We start from the raw sequence: 23068 nt of genomic DNA, 5'->3' as shown, positions 1-23068 counted from the left end.
TATTAGCAATGTCACCCTGGATAAGTCATTTAAAATCTCTAAAGTCTCAGCTTCCTCATCTAGAAAACTGGAATAATAATAGAACCTTCTGCTGGTTAGTTATAATGATCGAATGAAAAACTGTATGCAAAGTGCTTTGCAAACTTTACAGCTCTATATAAATGCCAGTTAATACTGTTGTTGTTGTTAAAAGACATTTACCTAAGGATGATGACGGCTTCATAGTCAAAGATGCCTTTTTTTTGTTGTTGTCTAAGTTACTGAGAGATTGTTGATGTGGAAGAAGGTTTTGAAGAGGGCAAGTTTGGGGGGAAAGATGGAGGAGCTTAATATTTCTTATTTTCCCATAGATTAAAATTATTTTAAGAAATATCAAGTTGTTCCCTCACTTTCATGGAGGGGTATAGTTTTAGAAAAGATTAAACTTTTGATTAAACAGTTGGATACCATTTTTCCTCCCTTTGAAGAGTGCAAAAATCGGCCACTAGGTGACACTGCCACCCCATCTTTAGTTACAGTGATGGCTAGCTCCTTACACTTGAATTAGCAGGATTCAGCTACAATTTTTGATGCCTTCCATAATTTTGTTGTGAAATATAGGGCAGGTTGAGAAAGGTTTGCAGTGTTAGTATGAAAGGGAAATGTTGTCGGGGTTGGCTTCCCCACTTGGGCATTTGGCCTTATTGAAGTATCATCCACTTGCAATTCAAATTTCATTTCAACAAATATGTATTGCAAACTTACAATGTGAAAAATTATTATGCCTCAAGTTATGCAAAAGAGAGAAGAGATGTCTTAAGGCTTGGTGCTAATTACAAGAATTCATAATCTTCAAACTCAGAGACAGATTTTTAAAAAATATCACATGCATATTTTACAGAATCAGTCAACACAATGTATCAAAATAAAAGAACAAGAACAGTCTCTTCCACAAGTTTGTTTATGTCTTCTTCACCTTATCAGACCATTTTTGAAATTAGAGTGTAGTGACATTTACTTTCTATAAGAGTGGTGGCATTATAAAGTGTTTGGATTTAGATAAAGAATAAGTATGTCATCATGCTGGCAGTTCTTTGTAAGCTCAGTTCACTCCTCCAACCCTTCCTCTTTGAGTTATATTTAATCTTATTTCTAGTTTTAATATGAATCCACTGCGGAGCAGCACCATTTTGTTTCTGCTTCCTTGCAAAAAACCTCTTGACACTAAAAGTCTTGTGGGAAGACATGTTAAGGAAGTCGTTGCTCTGGTAGTACCACAATGGCTGGACCAACTGAAAAAGGGCAGTGACAGATACCTTTATTTATTAGATAGTTAGGTCACTAGCATAGGCAGGAGCTCATTTCCAACCTTCTCCCCACCTTCATTTGTACCTTTGTGATGTGAGGACCTTTCTAGGGGAGGAGTGCTTAGAATAGATAGTACTTGGCTCATCTTGAGGTCTTGGATCTGGTGTGGAGGACTAGTAAATGTATGTATTTTATTGGTCACAACATTCACCTCAAACTTTGGCCTCAGTCAAGGCAAACAGGATCTTGCCCTTCAGGAAGCAGCTTGGTGTAGAAGAAAGGTCACTAGGATTTTGTGTCTGAACACTGGGTTCAGGTCCTGGCTCTGCTACATCCTGTCTTACCCAGGAAAAAGGAAGTTTCTAAGTTTTAGTCTTATCTGTAATTTATGGGGTGGAGGATAGGAAGGGAAGGTTTAACTAGGTGATAGATGAGGTCTGCTTCTACTTATTATATCTATGTTCCCTTTCTTTCACTGGGTCTCTCCTCTTGACCCACTTACCCAACATTTATAGAAAACTGGGACAATGATAATGAGTAAGTAAGAAATAATAGAGATGAACTTAAGATTTTGAGAGATAGACATTTTAACTAGAATTTCCTTGATAAGATTTGACACAGTGTCTATAGACACATAGAAATGATTTATAAATGATATGTAAATATACTTGGGGATTGGATAATAGATTTTGGGAAAATCCTAGTGAATACTTCTCACTTATAAATGGAGATAATAATATATGCCCTAGCTGATTCTTTTTTTAATAACATATTTCCACATTAGTCATGTTGTAAAAGAAAAATCAGAACAAAAGGGAAAACCATGAAAAAGAAAAAAAAGGGAAAAAGAGTGTGCTTCAATCTGCATTCAGACTCCATAGCTTTTTTTCTGGATGTGGATAGCATATTACAGCTGCAGTCTTTTGGAATTGTCTTAGATCACTGACCTGCTGAAAGAGCTAAGTCTATCAGAATTGGTCATGGCATAATGTTGCTGTTACTGTGTGCAATATTCTCCTGGTTCCACTCACTTCACTTAGCATCAGTTCATGTAAGTCTTTCCAGATTTTTCTGAAATCTGTCTGCTCATCATTTCTTATAATATTCCATTACATTCATATACTACAACTTGTTCTGTCATTCCCCACTTGATGGACATCCCCTCAATTTCTAATTCTTTGCCACCACAAAAAAGAGCTGCCATAAATATTTTTATACATATGGGTCATTTTCCCTTTTTTATGATCCCTTTGATATACAGACCTAGTAGTTGTATTGCTTGCTAGATCAAAGGTTAGTTTTATAGTCCTTTGGACATAGTTCCAAATTGTTCTCCAGAATGGTTGGATCAGTTTGCAACTCCATCAATGATGCATTTAGTCATCCAATTTTCCCACATCTCCGATAGCTATCATTTTCTTTTCTTCTCAAGTTAGCCAATAAGATAGTTGTGAGATGATACCTCAGAGTTATTTCTATTTGCATTTCTCTAATCAAAAGTGATTGAAATCATTTTTTCATGTATTTATAGATAGCTTTATTTTCTTCATCTGAAAGCTATCTGTTCATATCCTTTGTTTCTCAATTGAGGAATGACTTGGATTCTTATAAAATTGACTCAGTTTTCTATATATTTTAGAAATAAGGCCTTTATCAGAGACACCTATAGTAAAAAATATTTCCCAGTTTATTAGTATTGTTTGTGCATAAACTTTTTAATTTTAATGTAATCAAAATTATCTGTTTTGCGTTTTATAATGTTCTCTATCTCCTATTTGGTCCCAAATTCTTTCTTTCTCCATAGATCTGAGAGGTAAACTATTCCTTGCTCTCCTAATTTGCTTTTGGTATCACTCTATATGTCTAAATCATGTACCCATGTTGACCTTATCTTGGTATACAGTGTAAGATGTTGGTCTATGCCTCGTTTCTGTCATGCTATTTTCTAGTTTTCCCAGTTTTTGTCAAATACTGGGTTCTTATCCCATAAGCTGGAGGCTTTGATTCCCTAGCTAATTCTCTCATGGGGGCAGCTGGGTAGCATGGTGCATAGAATACCCTGTTTAGAGTTAGGGAGACCTGGCTCAAAATCCAGCCTCATACATTTACAGCTATGTGACCTTGGGACACTCACTTAACTGTGTTTGTTTTAGTTCCTCATCTGTAAAATGAGCTAGAAAAGGAAATGGCAAACTATTCCAGTATCTTTGCCAAGAAAACCCCAAAGGGGTAACAAAGAGCTGGAAGTGACTGAAAAACAACTGAAAAATACTCTCATATTTGTGAAAAATCTGTGTTCCAAACTTTAAAGCACTATAGAAAAGGGAGTTATTCTTTATGTGAAGTCATCTTCATATAATAGAAAGATCTATAGAATACTATGACTGAGAGTGAGCTTTTAGGTCATTTAGACCAGAGTTGTCAAACTCAAAATAGAAATGGGAGATGCTACCCCTGTGGGCTGCATATTGACCTAGTTTGAAAATGTAATATTACCTATAATTTATTAGATTTTTATTTATTTTGTTAACTATTTCCCAATTACATTTTAATATGGTTTGAACTACATTCAGGAGTTTTGCAGACTTTATAAGACTTGTGGGCCTCACATTTGACACCTCTGGTTTAGACCCTCATTTTACAGATGAGGAACTTGAGGATCAGAGATGTGAAATGACTGGGCTGAGGTCACTCAGTTAGCATCTGAGCTCACACTAGAAGACAGGTCTCAGGTTTCTTTCTCCAGTGCTCTTTTTATGTCACCATCAGGAATCAGGAAGTACCAGTTCACATTCTGATTTCTGCCAATAACTAATTGTATGACCTTGGGCAAATCACATCCATTTCCACATCTATGAAATAAGTTGATTGGGCTAAATGACCTGTAAGATCCTCTTTGGTCCTGATGTTCCAAGGCAACTCTATTACTACTGGACAGCTTCTCTGTGGCCTTGCAGGCACAGGTAGGGAGGGAGCTCCGTTGGATCCACAGCTCTGCCTATAACAACTCGTGCCCAGGAAGCAGGAATTGTAACTGGAAGAAGCAGCCCTATGTTTCATTTCACTTAGAAATCTTATTTTGCTCATTCAGCACAACACTGTAGTGTGACTATCTTATTTTTGTTTATATCCTGTGGGATGTTACTTCCCTTTTCATTTAATTATCTGATATGCAGACGTTGCTGTAAAAATTTGAGCTTAAATGCTTTCTGTAAGGTGATCTTGACTGGATGAAACATCCCTGTCTTTGGTGTTTTGATTAAAATGTGCAATCTTTCCCTGAGCAACAGCATGTCTGAAAATAATTGCACCTCCAGTGAGAAAGCAAACAGCATCTTCTCCCGCACAGCTCATAAGATAAATGCTGTGTGTGTCTGGTGAATTTTGACAGTCCCTAACTACCAGACAAGCAGTAGTGTGGAAGAGGTCAAGGATGCTCCTGGATGCTGCTCAGTTCACCCTTCTTTGCTGAGAAGGTTTATTTACCAGGAATGGATAGAAAATGTGGTTCCTTTGAACTGCTTCATTTTTCCCAGACTTGCATCCTACCTCAGAGAAAAGGAGGAAAAAAATAACTAGCTAGCAGCCTCCAGCAACTTTGCTTAGCTGTTAAAAGTATCTGAAATATAGCCAGAAGGATCCCTACACAGATGGAAGCATAGCAAAAGCCTCTCCAAATGAGGACAGAGGAAATCAGAGGGGAAGAGGACTCTAGAGGGCAGCATGCTGTGGTAGGGAGAGAAAGGATTGGAAGTCAGGAAAACTAAATCTCTTAATTAGGTGTGTGACTTTGGGCATGCCACTTTCCATCTGCATCTGTACAATATGGGTGCTGGACTAGAAGACATGTTTCAGCTGCAAAATTCTACACCACTATGAAATAAGTATTCTGTTCTCTATCTCCAGCTATGTATTTCAAGGGCTCTGGATTCTGGGGGTTCTGAATCCCCACTGATCTCTGTGCTGTGTGTGCTTAGTATGTGGGGAAATAAAGAGATCATGGAGTAAAAATGATTGTAAATTATACTGACTATGAAAAAGTATGAGATATTCTTTGCCCCCTCTCCTGAACACAAAGATGGGTAATGGATTTGTTAATTGATTATGCATCATTTAAACATTCTTATGGGCAGCCAGATAGTAAAACAGTTAGCAGGCTAGGCCTGGAGTCAGAAAGACCTGAGCTCAAATTTAACCTCAGACACCTAGTAGGGGTATGACCCTGAGCAAGTCACTTAACCATGCTTGCCTCAGTTTCTCATGTATAAAATGATCTGGAGAGGGAAATGGCAAACGATTCTAGTATCTTTGCCAAGAAAACTGCAAATGGGGTCACAGAGAGTCAGACGTGACTGGAATGACACAACCAACAAACATTCTTACACTACGCTTTTCCCTTCAACAAGTCCTCATAGTTTAGAGATTACTATATATTTTTAAATTTTAAATATCACCCTTTGAGGTCAGGGATGATTAACCATCTTCCTAGGACCAACCTGGAGCAGCTCATCACTAGAAGACTGGGCACCAGATTTTTTTCTTTGCCCTGCACACATTTGTGATGACCATTTCATGGAACAGAGCCTACTTATCCCCTCTTTACTGAAGTCCATGTGGAACTCAAGGTACTACATAAAGAAGAAAGCATCCCTTTTGCATCTCTACCCTAATTATGACTTTTCTCACATAGGAGCAAAGAATTACAAGTTAGAGCAGGACATTACAGTTAGGGCAAGCCTCCTCCATGTGACTGCAAAACACATTCTTTTTTCTCCTAAAATTTGTGACATGGTAGAAGGTTGGTAGTCTTGTTAACTTTCCTAAGTGGAAGTCCCAAATGCAAAATTATTTCTTTTTTATCTTCTAGTTTTCTTCCTACTTCAGGAGAATCCAACTACCTTATTTTATAGGTAAGGAAACTGAGGCCCTGACTGGAGAAATGACTTGCATTGATTACAGATACTAAGGAGTAGAGCTGAAACTAGAACTAGAGTAGACACTGGAACTAGACTAGAATATCTCACTCTTAATCACATTCTTTTCCTGAATTGCTACAGAGAAAGGGAACAAATACTTATTAAGTACTGATTATGTGCCAGGCACTGTCCTAAACCCTTTACAGATATTATGTAATTTAATCCTCACAACAGCCCTGCAAGGTAGGTACTATTTTACAGTTGAGGAAATTGAGGCAAGTGACTTTGCCCATAGTTATACTAGCAAGTATCTGAGATTGGATTCAAATGCAGGTCTTCCTGACTCCAGCTATAGTGCTCTATCCACTGTGCCACCTAAATACCTGCAACCCAGGCTCACAACCTAGTGGCCATACGTAACTCCCCAACCCCCACTGTCACCCTCAATACCTCCACCCCATCCAATCTGCTGTCAAATCTTTTTGATTCTACCATTATAACGTCTTGTATATTCCCCCTTCTCTCTTCTGACACTGCCACTAGGTTTCCATCACCTCATCCCAGGCCTATTGCAATAGCCTTAGGTTGATCTCCCTCCTTCAAGTATCTCCCCACTCTAAGCCATTCTCCACTTGGCTGTCAAATTGATTTTCTTAGAACATAAGTTTGACCATGTTACACCCCTAGTCAGTCAACTGAGACTGATTGAATACATGCCTATTTCCAGGGTCAAATATAAAATGCTCTGTGTGTCTTTTAAATCTCTTCCTAAATTGACCTGTTCCTACTTTTTCTTATACTTTACTCCCTTCCCCACACTCTAAAATCCAGTGACATGGACCTCTGTACTGCTCCTCACACAAAGCATTCCATCTCCTAATTACATTTCACCTGGCTGTCTCTCAAGCCTGAAATGCTCCCCCTCTCCATTTTCCCCTCCTGCATTTCCTAGGTTCAAGTCTCAGTTGAAATTCCACGTTCTGGAAGAAACCTTTCCCAGCCCCCTTAGGCTAGTGGCTTCCCTCGGAGATTGTCTCCAATTTGTCCTGTATATATCATCCTTGCGTGCTTCTATCTTCATTATTTTGCAGGATCCTTGAAGGCAGGGACTGTCTTTTGCCTCTTTTCTCCCAGTGCCCATTGCTTAGCTCATAGGAGGTTTTTAAGAACTGCGGCTTGATTTATCTTGGGTAGCAGCTCTGTAAGAGTCATTTTTTGTTCAGTTTCTTCCAAACCAAAGGTCATGCTACCTTTCTGTCATCTGCAATTCTGATAAATATACCCCCATGCATTTCAAATATCATCAATAAATATTTGAAAACAACAATGACAGTACTTTCCTATGAGCAGCATCTCCATCTTTTCCACAAAAATAGCACAAGATATTTTATCACAAGTCTGGCTAAAATCTAGACAAACTATATTTATCAGGTATTTCTAAGGCATACCAAAAATGCCTGGAGTCTTTAAAGGGGGAAAGACATAAAGAGGAAAGTTATGTAGCCAAGATTTCATTTTTTCTTCGGCCCTGAAGAAGCTGTTTGCTGTAGTTTTACACGCTTCAGGCAGAAAACATGTTTACTTGCACTCCATTTTGGGTTGGCCTTTTGAGCAACTTGAGAGGATTGGAAATTTTGCTTTTCTTGCCTCTGAGGCTAGGCAGAGTTGAGTGAAGTGAGAGCTGAGATATTCCTGGAACGATGTAGAGGGCCTTGTAGAGAGTTAGAATCTCTGTCTGTATGTCTAGAGCCAATGAGAACAGGCGGAGTGAAAGTTGGACTAACTACATCAGATCTGGTATAGTTGGTACTGGTTGGTCCATGAACTATAGGCAGAGTAAGACCAAAAGGCACCAACTCCACTGTCTTCTCACCCTTACTTCCACAAAAATCTCAGTGAGTTACAGAATTTGCCAAATGCTTTCCCTGTTCTCCCTTTTCTAAGAACTGTGGTCAGTTTGAGGGGAGGGGATTCTACATGTGTCAGAAGAATGAGGGAATAAAATTCTGCTGCAGCAAATACCGTAGGCTATGATTCAGAATAGAATAACTAGTATTTATGTAGGGATGCAAAGTGTTTGTAAATTACATCAGATTGTAATTCATTTAATCCTTGTAACAACACTGCAATAAATGCAATTTTATCCCCATTTTACAGATGAAGAGACTGAGACTCAGAGAAGTTTAAGTACCTTTCCTGGGTCATGTAGCTAGTACAAGTCTGAGGCAGGATTCAAACTCAGGTCTTTTTGACTCCATTTATCTTGGGGTATCAAATCTCTATTAGTCATTTTTGTTCTAGTCTTTCCATTCCAAAGGACATTCCAGCTTTTGGGCATTTGCAAACTTCATAAAGATGCCATCTATACTTTAATCCAAATTATTGTTTAAAAAAATGCTAAGAAGCACAGATCCTTGGTACAGCTAAATCCCTGGAGACCTCCTTCTGAGTTCACATTCAACCCTTAATTAATGCCTCTTCAACCAATTTTGAATCTGTCTTCTCATTTATTCTACATCTCTCTGTCTTTTCCCATAACACAAGATATTTTATCAAACACTTTCTAAAGTCTAGATAAACAATAGTTACCACATTAAGCTTAGTGACCCTGTTGGAAAAAAAATGAGTACTATTTATCTGCTATCACTTGCTCTTGAAGCTATACTCTTTGAAAATATTACTTGCTTTTCTGAATGTCCTGTGTGTGTGTACCTTCCTCATTCCCTAATCCTCAATTCCTTCAACCATAAAATGAGAGGGTTAAACCAGATGACCTCTAAGGTCTCTTCTCTTATTCTATGAGTCTTCTATTCATATATGCAATCAGCATATAAATTCTCTGCCAGCACCAAAGTAATTAAAGTGGCTGCCCCTCTGCCTTTCCAAGTACCCTTGGACTGCTCTTTCTTGACTTTATCCCTTCAAGGATGCCCTTGAATTTCATTTTAACCTATTTCATTTACATAGAAACAGGTCCCTAGGGATGACACATATTTAGGTAGCATTTGTATTGAAGCAGTATGATGTAATGAGGCAGTTTGATGTAAGGAGAGCTTTGAAAAAAGGAAGGTTGTAGAATGGGAGGAGTGCATCCAGTTGGCTGTGGTGAGAGACAAAATCAGGAAGGAAGGCATTGGCTGGAGGTTGGAGATTTTTAAAAAATCACAATTAGAAATTTACATGTGTAACATCCTTTAAAAAAAAATTAGCTTTTTAAGCCTACATGTAATATAATGGCCTCTCAGGTCCATGTGGTTCCTCTATCTGATGCTTTAGAGAGTCCATATTAAAATAAAAGTTACGAATGCCACCATAATGGCTCTAAGCTTCTAATAAAAATCTCTAACCAGCAGAGGTTTAATTCTCTACCTTAATTTAAGTATATGCACACACACATCTATATATATATATATACACACACATATATACGTATACATATATGTGTATGTATATATTGCTAATCCCTGAACACTTTGTGTTTGAATTAAAATGCAGGTAATTAGAAACATTTTACAGAATCTGTGACTATGAACAGATAGAAAGTAGGAGGGGAAGTAGAAAAATAGCAGACCTTTCTTTTGAACTTCCTCATATCTTTAGGAGAAGGGTCCAATTAGTGAAGTCAGCCTGAGTCTTCATCTCTGAGATGTTTAGAAGGTCAATGACCTTCATTAACTTCTCCCTTCTCAGTCCTACGTTCTTTTTCTCCTTCTACCAGTTGTCCCATGTCATCAATTTTCTATAGCTCAGCTCTTGATGTCCCCATGCTGGGCCCTCCCTCAAGAACCCTAAAATGAAAACTGCTAGGAATATCAAATCTCAAACCCAGAACTTCCAGGTCAAAAAAAAAAGTAATGCAAGCACCCAGAAAGGAAAAATTCAAGTAACCAGGAGAAATAGTCAGGATCCCATAAAATTTGGCACCACCACTATAAAGAAAGAAAAAGCTTGATTTTTTTATCAGCATATATTCTGATAATTATTTTCTGAATATATACATGTATATACATTTATTTTTAATTTAATTTTTCAATGAACAAAGAATCCACTTACTCACTCTCACGCACCCCACCCCTAAATGAAAGAGAAAGAAAACCAAACCTTTGTAACAAATATGTATACAGTCAATTAAACAATTTCCTGAACTGGTCATCTCCAAGTATGTGTAGGTATGCATGCATGTACGCATATATGTGTGTATGTATGTATATATGTATGCGTGTGTGTATATGTGTGTATGTACATACACACAGATATGTATCTCTTAACCTGCACCCTGAACCTATCACCTTTTAGGAGATGGGTAGGATGTTTCATCATGAGTCCCCTGGAATCGTGGTTAGTCATTACATTGATTAGAGTTCTTAAGTCTTTCAAACTCCTCTTCACAATGTTGTTGTTACTGTATGAATTGCCCTTGCTGTTTTCAGTTCACTCCTCATCAGTCCATACACTTTATATATTCCCAGCTGTTGGGAGATAGGAGAAGAGAGAGCAGCAAATGCCAGTAATTCACATTCCATCTTGGCATGAAATGAGGTGCTCAGAAATCCCTGCACAGTTAACAAAAAGGTTTACTTTGTTCTAATCAAGTAAGGATGTGCAATATGGATACAGTGGCACTTAGCTTCTCTGGATGCCTCTCATTCCTCCCTTTCCCCATGTCTCTATGGAAATGCATCTGATTAACAAGGTAGCGTCTGGTGACCCCCTATAGTCTTTAGAAATTCACCAAGTTTAAGGAGTCCCAACTCCCATGAGGGGGACTTTTTAATGTCCTTAGGTAACCTAGAATGGAAAGGTCAATCAAGATTCAAGAACAGTTTTGATACCTTTTAGGGAAAGCTAATCTCTATCACACTAAGATTCTATCATACCAGGTATCTTGGAAATTGTCTCCTTTATCATCTCTTACAGTACAATAGTATTCCCTCATGTTCATAAACCATAACCTATGTAGCCATTCCCCCAAATGATGGGTATCCCCTGAGTTTCCAGTTCTTTGCCACCAAAATAAAGACTGTTTTATTGTGAATTTGGGTCCTTTTCTTCTTTCATACATGTCTTTAGGGGTATAGATCTAATAGTGATTTCACTGAATCAGAAAGAATGAACAATATATCAACATTTTTGGCATAATTTCAAGCTACTTTCCTGAATGGAAAGACCAGGCAATTTTTGTTAACTTTTTCAAATTAAAGAGTATGAAGTGGAACTTCAGAGTTGTTTTAATATATATTTCTTGAATTAATAGTGAGTGATATGGAGCATTTTTTATGTGGCTCTTGATGACTTGAATAACTTCCTTTGAAAATTGCCTGGTGATATACATTGACCAATTATCAATCTGGGAATGGATTTTATTTTTTTATAAATTGAAATAAGTTCTTTATAGATCTTGGAAATGTGACCTTTATAAGAAAATTTGATGCAACAATTTACCCTCAGATACTTTTTTCCCTTTTAATTTAAGCTGCATTGATCTTATTTCTGCAACACCCTTTTCATTTTATGCAAATAAAATTGTTTTTTCTGTCTTTTGAGATCTTCTCTATTCTTATTTGGTTATGAATTTTTGCTCTGGTCATTGGTCTGAAAGGTAATTTCTTCTTTGCTTTTCTAATTTGTTTATATTGTCACTTTTTTACGGCCAATCCATAGACCCATTTGGAGAGTATTTTGGTTTATAGAGTGAAATATTGGTCTATGCCTAGTTTCTACCAGGTTGTTTTCATTTTCTCAGCAGTTCTTGTTGAACAGTGAGTTCCCATAGCTGGGATTCTTGGAGTTTTTAAACATTATTTTACTGCTTGTTTATGTATATACAGTGTTCTTAATCTATTCAGGTCATTGATTTCTTTATCAGTACAATTAATTTTAATGATTGCTACTCTGTGGTATATTTCAATACCCAGTAGTGCTAGGCCTCTTTTCTTCTCATTTTTTTTCATTATTTTCCTTGAGATTCTTGACTTTTTGCTCTTTCAGATTAATATTGTTGTTTTTTTCCCCTAGGTCTATAAAGTAGTTTGATTCATACAGCACTGAATAAGTAAATCAATTTAGGTAGTGTTGTCATTTTTATTATATATTGTTTTGGCCTGCCCATGTGCAATTAATGTTTCTTCAATGTATAGGTTTGCTTTTATTTGCATATAGAGTGTTTTTTAGCTGTATTCATATAATTTCTCTGTCTTGGTCCAACTTTGATACATTTGGTAGTTATTGTAAGTGGAATTTTTCTTTTCATCCTTTCCTCCTGGATTATATTTGTAATATACAGTAATGCTGATGACTTATGTGGATTTATTTTCTATCCTGCAACTTTGCTAAAGTTATTATTTCAATTAATTTTTAGTGAACTCTCTTTGTTTATTTAAATAAACCATCGTATCATCCGCAAAAAGTGACCATTTCATTTCTTCTTTGGCTGGGCTTATTCTCTAAATTTCTTTTTCATGTCTTATTGCTATGGTTGGAACTTGTAGCACTGTACCAAATAATAACAGTAATAATGGACATATTTGCTTTACCTTGATCTTACCCAAAAGGCTCTAGTTTATCCCAATTATACATAATTCTGACTCTTGTTTTTAGATAGATACTATTTGTCACATTAAGGAAAGATCCATTTCCCCCAAGTTTTTTAGTTTTTTTTTCCTAAACATGAATGGATATTGGAGCTCTTCAAAAGACTGTTCTAAATCTATTAGTATAATCTGATGGTATTTGTTGTTTTAATTATTATTATGGCTTGTTAAATTAATAATTTTTCTAATATTGAACCAACCTAGCATTTGTGATATAAATCCAACCCAGAGAAAGCATGATTTTCATGATATGTTGCTATTTTTTCCTTGCTAAATTTTTTTGCATAAATATTCATTAGGAAAACTGGTCTATGGTTTTCTTTCTCTGTTTTGATTTTTCCCTTATTTAGTTATCAAGGCCATATTTGTATTATAGAAGGAATTTGATAGGACCTCTTAATTTTCAATCTTTCCAAATACCTTATGTAGTAATCAAATGATTTGTTCTTTAATTGATTTCTAGAAATCACTTATAAACCCATTAGTTACTGTATGTTTTGGAGAGGATAGCTCATTTATTGCTTTGTTAGTTTCTTTTTTTAAGATTGGGTTATCTACTTCCTATTCTGATAATTTGAGCATTTTACATTTTTGTAAATATTCATCCATTTCACTTAATTCATCAGTTTTATTAAATTGAATTAATAAATAAAATTATTAACTTAAAAAATAAGACAGATAAACCATTACTAATTTTTTAAAAGAAGAAAACCAAATTACCAGCATCAGAATTAAAAAAAAATACTATTGTATTATAAGAAATGATGGGGATGGATTTAAGAGAAATCTAGGAAGACTTCTATAAACTGATACAGTGTGAAGTGAGCAGAACCAGAACAATTTATACAATAACAACAACATTACAAAGACAAATAACTTTGAAACACTTAAGAACACTAATCAGTGATTATTTACAATAGTAATCACTGATATAATAAATCAGTTACTATTTATAAGAAAACATGATTCCTAACAGAAAGGCAATGAACTCAGGATAAAGATGGAGATATATATATTTAGACATGGCCAACGTGAGAATTTGTTTTGCCTGACTGAACACATTTGTTACAAAGGGTTTAATTATTTATTTTTTTCTTGCATTGGATTAGACTGGGGTGCAAGAGAGGCATGAGAGGAAGAGAAAATAGACTTTTGTCAACTCAAAAAATTATATTTTAAAAAATAAAAGAAAGTTTCCTCATTGATTAGAATGAGACATTATGCAACAAATATCTCCACAGAGGGTCAGATATCCAGATATACAGAATTAACACAAATATATAAGACTAAGAGTCATTCCCCAATAGATAATAATAATAATATAAGCAAATAATATAAGCAGGCAGTTTTCAAAAGAGTCACAACTATTAACATCTGTATAAAAGATTGCTCCAGATCAGTAGTAATAAGAGAAATGCAAATAAAAAAAAATAAGATTTTTATCTCACACACTGCAAAATGACAAAGATAAAATATATGAATAACAAATTTCAGAAAGTGTATGAAACACTTGGTTGAGCTATAAATTGGTAAACCATTCTGAAAAAGAATTTGGGATTATATTCAAAAACAGTGACTAAAATGTCCACTGTGTACCCTTTTGGCCCAGGGATTCCACAACTGGGAATACACCTCAGGCAGATTAAAAAACAGAAAGTTCTCGTAGATACCAAGAGATTTACTTAAAGAATCATTTACTTTGTTCTTTGTTTTGTTTGACTTTTTTGTGGTAACAAAGATTTGGAAACAAAGCAGGTTCCCCTTAATTAAGAAATAGCTAAATAAATATAATGGAATATCCTTACACTATAAAGATGATGAATCATAATAGCTAACATTTATATAGCACTTAATATGTGCCAGGCACTGTGCTAAGTGCTTTACAATTATTATTTTACTTGAATCTTGAGACAACCCTAGGAGGTAGGTGCTATTATTATCCCGATTGTGTGTGTGTGTGTGTGTGTGTGTGTGTTTGTCCTTCGCTGTCGAACAAGACCATGCCACCAGAGACATGATGACATGACTTGCCCTTGACCTTGTTTTGAGTGAGGGAGGGCTGTGCAGGTCACCAGCCTCACTTCTCCTCCAGAGCCATCTGAATCCAGTGACCAGATATTCATCAGGATGACTGGGGATGACCCAGGATGAAGCAATTGGGGTTAAGTGATTTGCCCAAGGTCACACAGCTAGGGAGTGCCAAGTGTCTGAGGTGAGATTTGAACTCAGGTCCTCTTGACTCTTGCACTGGTGCTCTATCCACTGCACCACCTAGCTGCCTGATTATCCCCATTTTACAGATGATGAAATGAAGCACAGATTTAATTGACTTAACCAGGGTCACATAAGTAGTAAGTGTCTGAGAGTAGATTTAACTAGGGTCCCAGACCTCGATTCACTGTGTCACCTAGCTGCTACTAGAGGTAGCATAGTATAATGGAGAGAGATTCAGTCTTGGAGCCATTAAGTCCTGTGTTAAAGTCCTGGCTTTGACATGTATTGACTGTCACTCCAGACAAGCCATTTAACCTCTCAGTAAGTGCTCAAGCAAACTCACTGACTATAAGATGCAAAGAAGGTGCTGACCTGTATTGGTAGAGGGAGTTTCTTCCTCTGGGATTTCCCTATACCAAAAATATCTGAGGTCTAGTCCCTATGAAAAATTCAGAAAATCATATCATATGAACTTATACAGAAGGAAGTAAGGAGAAACAGGAAAACAATACGCACAATGACATCAACAATGTAAATTGAAAGAACAAAACCCCAAACTGAACACTGTAATTATACTGAAAAAAAAACTGGTCCACAGAGAGGAAAAATATACCTCTTTTACTACATTTCAGAGATGGGAGGGCTATGGATATGGGATGCTGCACATACTTGCAGACATGGTCAATGTTTGTTAATTTTGCCAAAATACTTTTTTATCTTATTTTTAAATATTTTACTAGAATGTTTGGTTTTGTGGGCCACAGAGAGAAAAGGGACATACTCAGAAATGGATGTGAAATAAAATCAAAAGATATCTAGAAACAAGTTATAAATTTTATAGAATAAAGGTAAAATGTCCTTAATTGCAGGTCATTTTATATTTGGGCCAATATAGTAATTTTCCTCAATCTGTCCTTTAGCAGATGCTGAGGGAGGAGAACGAAAGTATTCAAAGTAGACAGACTGAGCAGCTGTTGTTTGTCTTAGTCTCTTCCTGAGACCATTAGAGAATGGGAATGAGCCATTGTGATTCACTGGAGCCTCAATGAAAAGTGTTGAGTTGAAATATAAGTGTATTCAAGTATCTCTACTATATTTGTATTTTTTTTAAAAGAAGTTTTCTCTGTTTTTCATGCTTCTCTATGATGTAGGGACATTTTTGTGAAAGTAATGCCTATCTGCTTAAGTTTTGTTTATATAAAGGTTAGATTTTTTTTTTAAAATATAAATTCCTGGATGGCTTATATAATATCTGACAGTTTCCTTTCAGTTGCTCTTAATGTCTTGCACTTTCATCAGCAGATTGCCACCTGCCACCCTTTTAGAGTGACTTGTTAGTGCGAAATTTGTTGCCTGCCCTAAAAAGCAAATTTGCATAAACATCTACAGCCTAAAAACCTTCTTAAGGCAGCAAACTTAAACCTAGAATATCAGCTTAAACAAGACTGGGCCATCACAAGAAGATGAGTCAGAGAGTTAGTAGACTAAATTCATCTAGTCTTGGTAAGGAGGTTCATCTTTTCCCTTTTTCTCCACAACAAAATTTTACCCTATTGTCTATCCTTTTCTTTTTCCTCAGAAGAAGCAGTTCTCAGCTTTGTGAGGCTAATCCCTTCTACCAATGCCTTTGATTCCATAAATTTAGAAATTAGATTCAGTTAACTTGATGAACTGCATTGCCTTGATAAGTTCTATGGATAAAGATGAAGAATGATACAACCCTTAAGGATGCAGATAAGTATGATACAAGGCAGAATGTGATATATAGCAACTTTCTATGGGGTTTTTGGGAGGAGTTTGATTACTTTCACTTGGGGGATAGGAGAAGAGTTTCCAAACTCAGAGAATGGAAGGAAATCTTTCAGGCATGGGCTTGCGGACAGAACTAGGAAATGACTGGCCAACTTGGTTAGAATATAGAAGTATGAAGGGGAGAAATTCATTAGACAGTCAATAAACATTGATTAAGTGCCCAAGATTGTGCTAATTGCTGGAGTTACACAGAAAGGCAAAGGACAGTCCATGCTTTTAAGCAGCTCCTAGTCTAATGGAGACAACATGCATACAACTATATACCAATAAGCCATATACCAGATATAAAAATTGGAAATGATCAACCAAGGGAAGGTGTTATACTTAAGAAGGATTGGAAAAGACTTTCTGTAGAAGGTGGGATTTTAGCTGGGACTTGAGGAAAGCCTGGGAGACCAGGAACGGGGAGGAAGAGGATTCTAGGCACTGAGGAAAGCTACTGAAAATAAGTGATAGGGAGTCACTGAAGTTGAGTGGGTGTTGGGATGAGGGTAAGGCAATGACATAATTAAACCTGCACTTTAGTCTATAAAGGTAGAATAGAAAAAAATTGTGGGGACCTGTATCTTTTAAGTAATTGGAAGCTATTTAAATTTTGGGGGCTGTATCAATAAGCACTCCAACATACACGGGGGGGTCCACTACAACAGCTACATTCATAAAAGGAAAGCAACTTTCAAGGGGTTAACAATCACTTTAGTCAAGCACAGATATCAGAGAAAATCAAAATAAATCAACAGACAGTGCTTCCAAACTGCCTGACCATTACATGCATATAAATCTCTGACTACTGCATACATACACAGTTACCAGAGAAGGAAGCATTAACTTCTGGGTTTTAGCTGGGGCAGGGCTGGAGGGCGGTGTCCTTAGCGGCTTCCCAAAGTCTCTCTGGCCAAAGAAATGCTTTCAGTCAGTAAGCCACAAAGTAAAACTTCACCCTCAGATTATTTATATACTTTTTAGAGCCAGAGGGCATAACCCTCTGACCCAGGGCCTAAATAGAAAAAACAAAACAAAACTTGGGACCCTCCTATAAAACAACTCCCCTAATCAGGCTTCTCATCAATGGGTGGGAGAGATCCTCCCCAATCACATTATTCAATCAGAGGCATTTTAAAAATAAAAACATCAAAAGATCCTAATTTGATTGCCCTTACAGGGGCATAGGGGAAAAGAGGGAAAAGATCAGCAAGGAAACTAATGCAATCCAGGTGGACTGTGATGAGGGTGCTGGCAGTACTATTGGAAAAAAAAAGGAATATAGGATGTAAAATGCATTGTGGAGGCAGAAGTGGAAGGATGGGCTATGATTTAGAAAGTGAGGAAGGGTCAAAGATGTCTCTGGGGAGTAGTATCTTCAAAAGAAAAAGGGAAGTTGGAAAGAGAGGAAAGTTTTCTTTTGGGCAGTGGAAGAGAGAGTAGATAATGAATTGAATTTTGGAAATAAGTTTGAAGTACTCAGGGGGACACCCAGGACACTGAGAAATGTCTAGCAGGATCTAGAGCTCAAGTGAAGGTCGACCCTGGATCTGGGAGTTTATCTACATAGAAGTAATAATTGTTCTATCGTTATAAATTGATTTCCTATCTTTTGTGTCTTCAATTTGGATTTACCCTTCCATTCACTGTCTACAAGCTTGGTCTTACCTCTCCCTTAAAAAAAAGCTTTTCCTTGTGTGTTTCTTATCTGTGCTGATTTGTTAATAGGAAGCACTGTTGGGGGCTTAGGAACAATGAATAGTATTGAGTGTATCCTTCTTGATCAGTAGGTGGCAGTGCAAGGAAAGAGAAAGGGAAACTTTTATCTCCCCTTCCCCTTTTCCCCACAAACAGCTTTTCCAAACTCTGAGGTCTTTTTTCAGGAGTCTTTCCTGAGAACAGTTCTCAATTCTGTTTTGAACTGTTTTGTGAGCCCAGATATCAACTTAGCTTTTACCCTAATTTCTAAAGGAGGATTTCTTCAATGAGATCACTCATCTCTATCTTATGGAACTAAACTGAAATATACATAGTTGCTATATATGCCCTAACCACATGTCCCACAGTCACCAAATAGTTTTAGGAACTAAAGGTCTCCCATCTATCAACTTCAAAGTTCTCATGTCAGTCATATGCAAATTAGATGCTGGGAAACAGGATACTGCTGCCATCTTTATCCTGCATTAAATCTTTTTCTCTGTGATGCTGATTTTTCATTCTACATCTTCAACTGCATCCAACTTCCCCAAATTGAAATGTCCTTCTACCAGTTGTCCCAGTTTTTTGAAATTACCTTTGATCTACTCCATGTGTCTTATGTGTGTGTGTGTATATATATATATATATATATATATATATATATATATATAAAATTGTTTTCATTTTTTTTCTTCTCTCATTAGAATGTGAACTCCTTGAGGCCAGGACTATCTTTTGTCTTTCTTTGCATCCCCAGAACCTACAAAATGCCTGGCATATAGTAAATACTTCATAAATGCTTGTTGACATCTCTTTACTTTGAAGATTTAGAGGAAAGAGAGTCTATGACTCCCCTCAGGAATAGGGATTCATACTAGATGAAAAGCAAAGGAAATGAGATAGGAATGGGCTAGCCTTTTTTCTGATGATGTTTTGAAAGTTGAGATTTTCTGATATCAAATTCACTTCTGCTCCAAGGTCTGTACTTTATTAGTATTTCTCCCCCTTCTACCCCCCAACTCCCATTCCTGGACTATTTTTATCTCTCCTGCTGCCAGTCCTAGTCCCAACAGGTAGAGGAATGAGCTGTGGGCTCCATTAGGTCAGGGGCCTGATTCCCAAAGTCCATTGACTTCTTTCTATATGTTGAGCAGGAACCTCAGTTTCACTCTATTAGTTCTACTCAAACAGTGCCCAAGTAGAAGTGACTTTCAAGACCAATGGAAGAGGAAATGAAGGGCTTTAGAACCTTAAGTAATAGGTCCTATCAATTCTCTAGTGCTTGGGGGTCCCCTCCAGTCTTGGCATAAATGAAAAATGATAGTTGAAACACATACTACATGAGGTTTGGCATCATTTAAAAATTAGGGCACAGTAAGACCTACTTAGAGAAACTATCTTCCCCTAGGCCAAATGATTGTACTTGGGATTATTGCCACAAAATGAATAGTGGTACATGTTTGAGAGTATGTAGGCCTAGCAATTATGGTCCCATAAGAGGAACATAATTATGAATATTTTACATGAAACACTTAGGTTTAGGTAATACATTCTTGGACCACATGAAAACTTGCAGGATATTTCTCCCCTATAAGTATGACTTAGAGCAGCTGTTACACTGGGCAAGCAACAAAGTTGATGTTCAGTCCTTTGGTACACAAAGCCAGGGCAAGCTATGTATTAGTATATGTACTTCTTCCTTCATGCCTCAATATTTCCTAGTTTTCTAGGTTTTCATAAAAAATTTAGGAGTATGAATTAATTTCCTCCCAAATTATAAGTCATTCATTCAACAAGGATTTACTGAGTGTCCACGATATTTCAGACATTGAGTATAAAAAAAGAGGCACACAAAAAGCAAAACCAAAGCATACTCTTTCCTTAAAAGTGTTCACATTATCACAATGGTTCCTGCCCTCACCCAACTGGGCTCCCTACTCTTAAGTCCCTTCTCAATGTAGTCCCAAAGACCAAAATTTATTCATTCAGCAATTAGACTAAATGGAATTTGTTAACAGGAAACCAAAAGCAAATCATAACAGACCTTGAGGGGCTACAGCTGTTCCTAGAGGTAAAGTTTGAATCTCCAATGACCTACATTCTTTTCCATGTCCTGGGTGCTGCTCTATACCCTTGACACAGGGACAGATGCTGCCAAAAGCCTTTTGTGGATTAGTGCCAACAAGCATTTTCAGTGTCTAAGATCAAATAGGAGAGAGGGAACCTGACTTCCACCAGACTGGAGGTGGCAGTCCTAGGTCCTCTCTGATGGTGTCAGTCCTTCAGAATCTGTAATTGAGCTAGGATCTCCCTGTGGCAACAATGCACATCATTATATAGTTCTAAGTTAGAGTTAGGCTTATAATAATAGAAATACCTCCTCATTTGACTCAGATATCATCTGGACTGCTTATCTGAACACTCACTTTGTCTGATCTGTTGGATAGCCCTAGGATTCAGAGTTCCTGGCCGCTTTAGCCCACTTCAGTCTATTCTATTCTCAGCAATTCAGATGTTTATCAGAGGGGAAATGTTAATTGCTTCTCTCCCTCCTCTCTCTAATCTCTTATGTTCTCAACTCAATCTCCCTTGCCCTTGAATAGACCTGGTTCAATTTCTCCAGCAAAGCCCCTGCTTAGGATACCTATCTGAGCGTGCTCAGAGCCTCTGTGTTATCCCTGCCTGCCTGTCTAGAGAAACTGAAATTGACAAAATGGAGGACTCAGTGTATCTAGTAACAAGACCTCCCTCTAACCACATGCCTTTTCCTCAGGACAGCTGGTTCATTTCCTTCTTACAGCCTGGCTCCTGCTAATCCTCTGAAGCTTTTGACCAGATGCTTCTTAAAGGGACTAGAAATTCCGTCTCTCTCAATACCACCTTCCTCTCTCCCCCCTCCAAAAAAAATCAACACATGGTAGAACCCACAGAACAGCTATTAAAGAAAGTTAATTCAATCAGTGTGTCAGTCCTGGTTTATAGTTGTGTATATGTCTTACCTTCCTTGCCCCCCAACTAGATGATAGATTTATTTAGTAAAAAGTGGATGTTGGACTATCCAATCTCCATTGTATAACTTTCAGTGATTTATGATCTTGCTGGGGTTCTTAATCTGGAGTCCAGGACTTTAAGAAAAAGCATTTTGATAACTGCATTTCTATATAATTGCATTTTATTTTATGCATTTAAAAACATTATTCTGAGAGGGGGTCCATAGGCTTCACCTGACTGCCAAAGGGGTCTGTGAGACAAAAAAAAGGGTAAAACCGCAGATCCAGGGTATATTTGTATTCTCTTTCTTCCTCTTTCCTCTCCCAGGGCTATATGTTTTAATGAGTGACTCCTCTCTATACCCTTGGTGCTCCAGGGGTGCTTACCTGATGTGGATGGCAGGAAAGCTAACCAAATTGGCTGCCTGCCTTGCAAAGGAGGCAAAGAGAGAACAAAGTTGGCACTTTTGACAATTAGCACCTCTAATGGGCCACTTTCCTAATGAGGAGCTTGTAGGAAGATTTGCAGTGACATTTTCGGAACAGAGAAAAACAAATAACAGGAGACCTGGCTCAGCTAATCTCTTAGGAATAAGAAGGGCAAGATTCCTGATAATCAGGGTGCAAATTGCTAAGGAGTATAAGGGTCATCAGCTGAAACTGTCCCTTACCTGTGGGATACCTAGGGTCTTGCACTTGAAAGTTTGTTTATTGGAAAGCAGATTTAACAGTCAGCCAGAAAATAGGGAGAAATGAAGGGAGAGAGGGAGGAACAAAGGGAAAAAGGAAAAAAGAGATGAAAGAAAGGAGGAAGGGAGGGAAGAGACTTAGTAGAAATATCAATTATACTACAGTTTAGATCTACAAAACTCACAGCTGGGGGGTCCAATTATAGTGCCTAAACTTGAGATTGATGTGACTAAAGCAGTTAGAAGGGACCATAGATCTCATCTAGTCAATAGTCTTGTTTTACAAGAGGAAACTGTCTCAGAGAGGTTAAAGTAACTACTTTTCTAGTTATACTTTCATCTGTTTTCCTCATCAAAGTGCCATTGACATTTATTTAATCTAATTTCACCCCCAAATACACATTTGGAGTGCCAGGGCAAGAAGAGATTGGGCACTTAGTGTGATTTGCTCAAGTTTTCACCCTCCTTCTCCATGGCACCAGAAAAGACTGCTGCCTGGGAATTCCTTATTCCAATAAGATCATGAGTATATCCCCCCTCTAAAACAAAACAAAATAAAAAACAACCCTTGGTGATTTCAGATGTGTAATTATAGTGACCAAATAAGTAAGGGCATAAAGAAGAATTGAGAACATGTACCTCCCTTTCTTCTTTGAAGAAGACTGCGGATGAGGAACAATTAATATTTGAGACTGTGGATGTAGAACACTGCATATACCATAAGACTTGATATATTTGTTTGCTTTGCTGAGCTGATCTTTTTTTTTCCTTTTTATTCCCAATCCTTGAGATTGCTTAGTGGGTAGAGAAGAGGGAGAGATATGTTTGAAAAAGGTGATGCACAGACAAAAGATATGAATCATTTAAAGAAAAAATTAACCATTTATAGA

The 23068-nt window shown here is 37.2% G+C and overlaps 1 protein-coding gene across 1 annotated transcript; it reads right to left on the bottom strand.

Moving 5' to 3' along the window:
• Positions 1-1034: 1034 nt before the first annotated feature.
• On the bottom strand, positions 1035-1226 carry LOC140523017 (large ribosomal subunit protein eL39-like). The gene has a single exon (XM_072638124.1). The coding sequence runs from the start codon at positions 1224-1226 to the stop codon at positions 1035-1037; it is 192 nt and encodes a 63-aa protein (XP_072494225.1).
• Positions 1227-23068: the final 21842 nt, after the last annotated feature.

Source organism: Notamacropus eugenii, chromosome 2 (assembly GCF_028372415.1).
Source record: "Notamacropus eugenii isolate mMacEug1 chromosome 2, mMacEug1.pri_v2, whole genome shotgun sequence".
NCBI lineage: Eukaryota > Metazoa > Chordata > Mammalia > Diprotodontia > Macropodidae > Notamacropus > Notamacropus eugenii.
The sequence above is the reverse complement of the archived record's forward strand: the minus strand, read 5'-3'. Positions and strand labels throughout refer to the sequence as shown.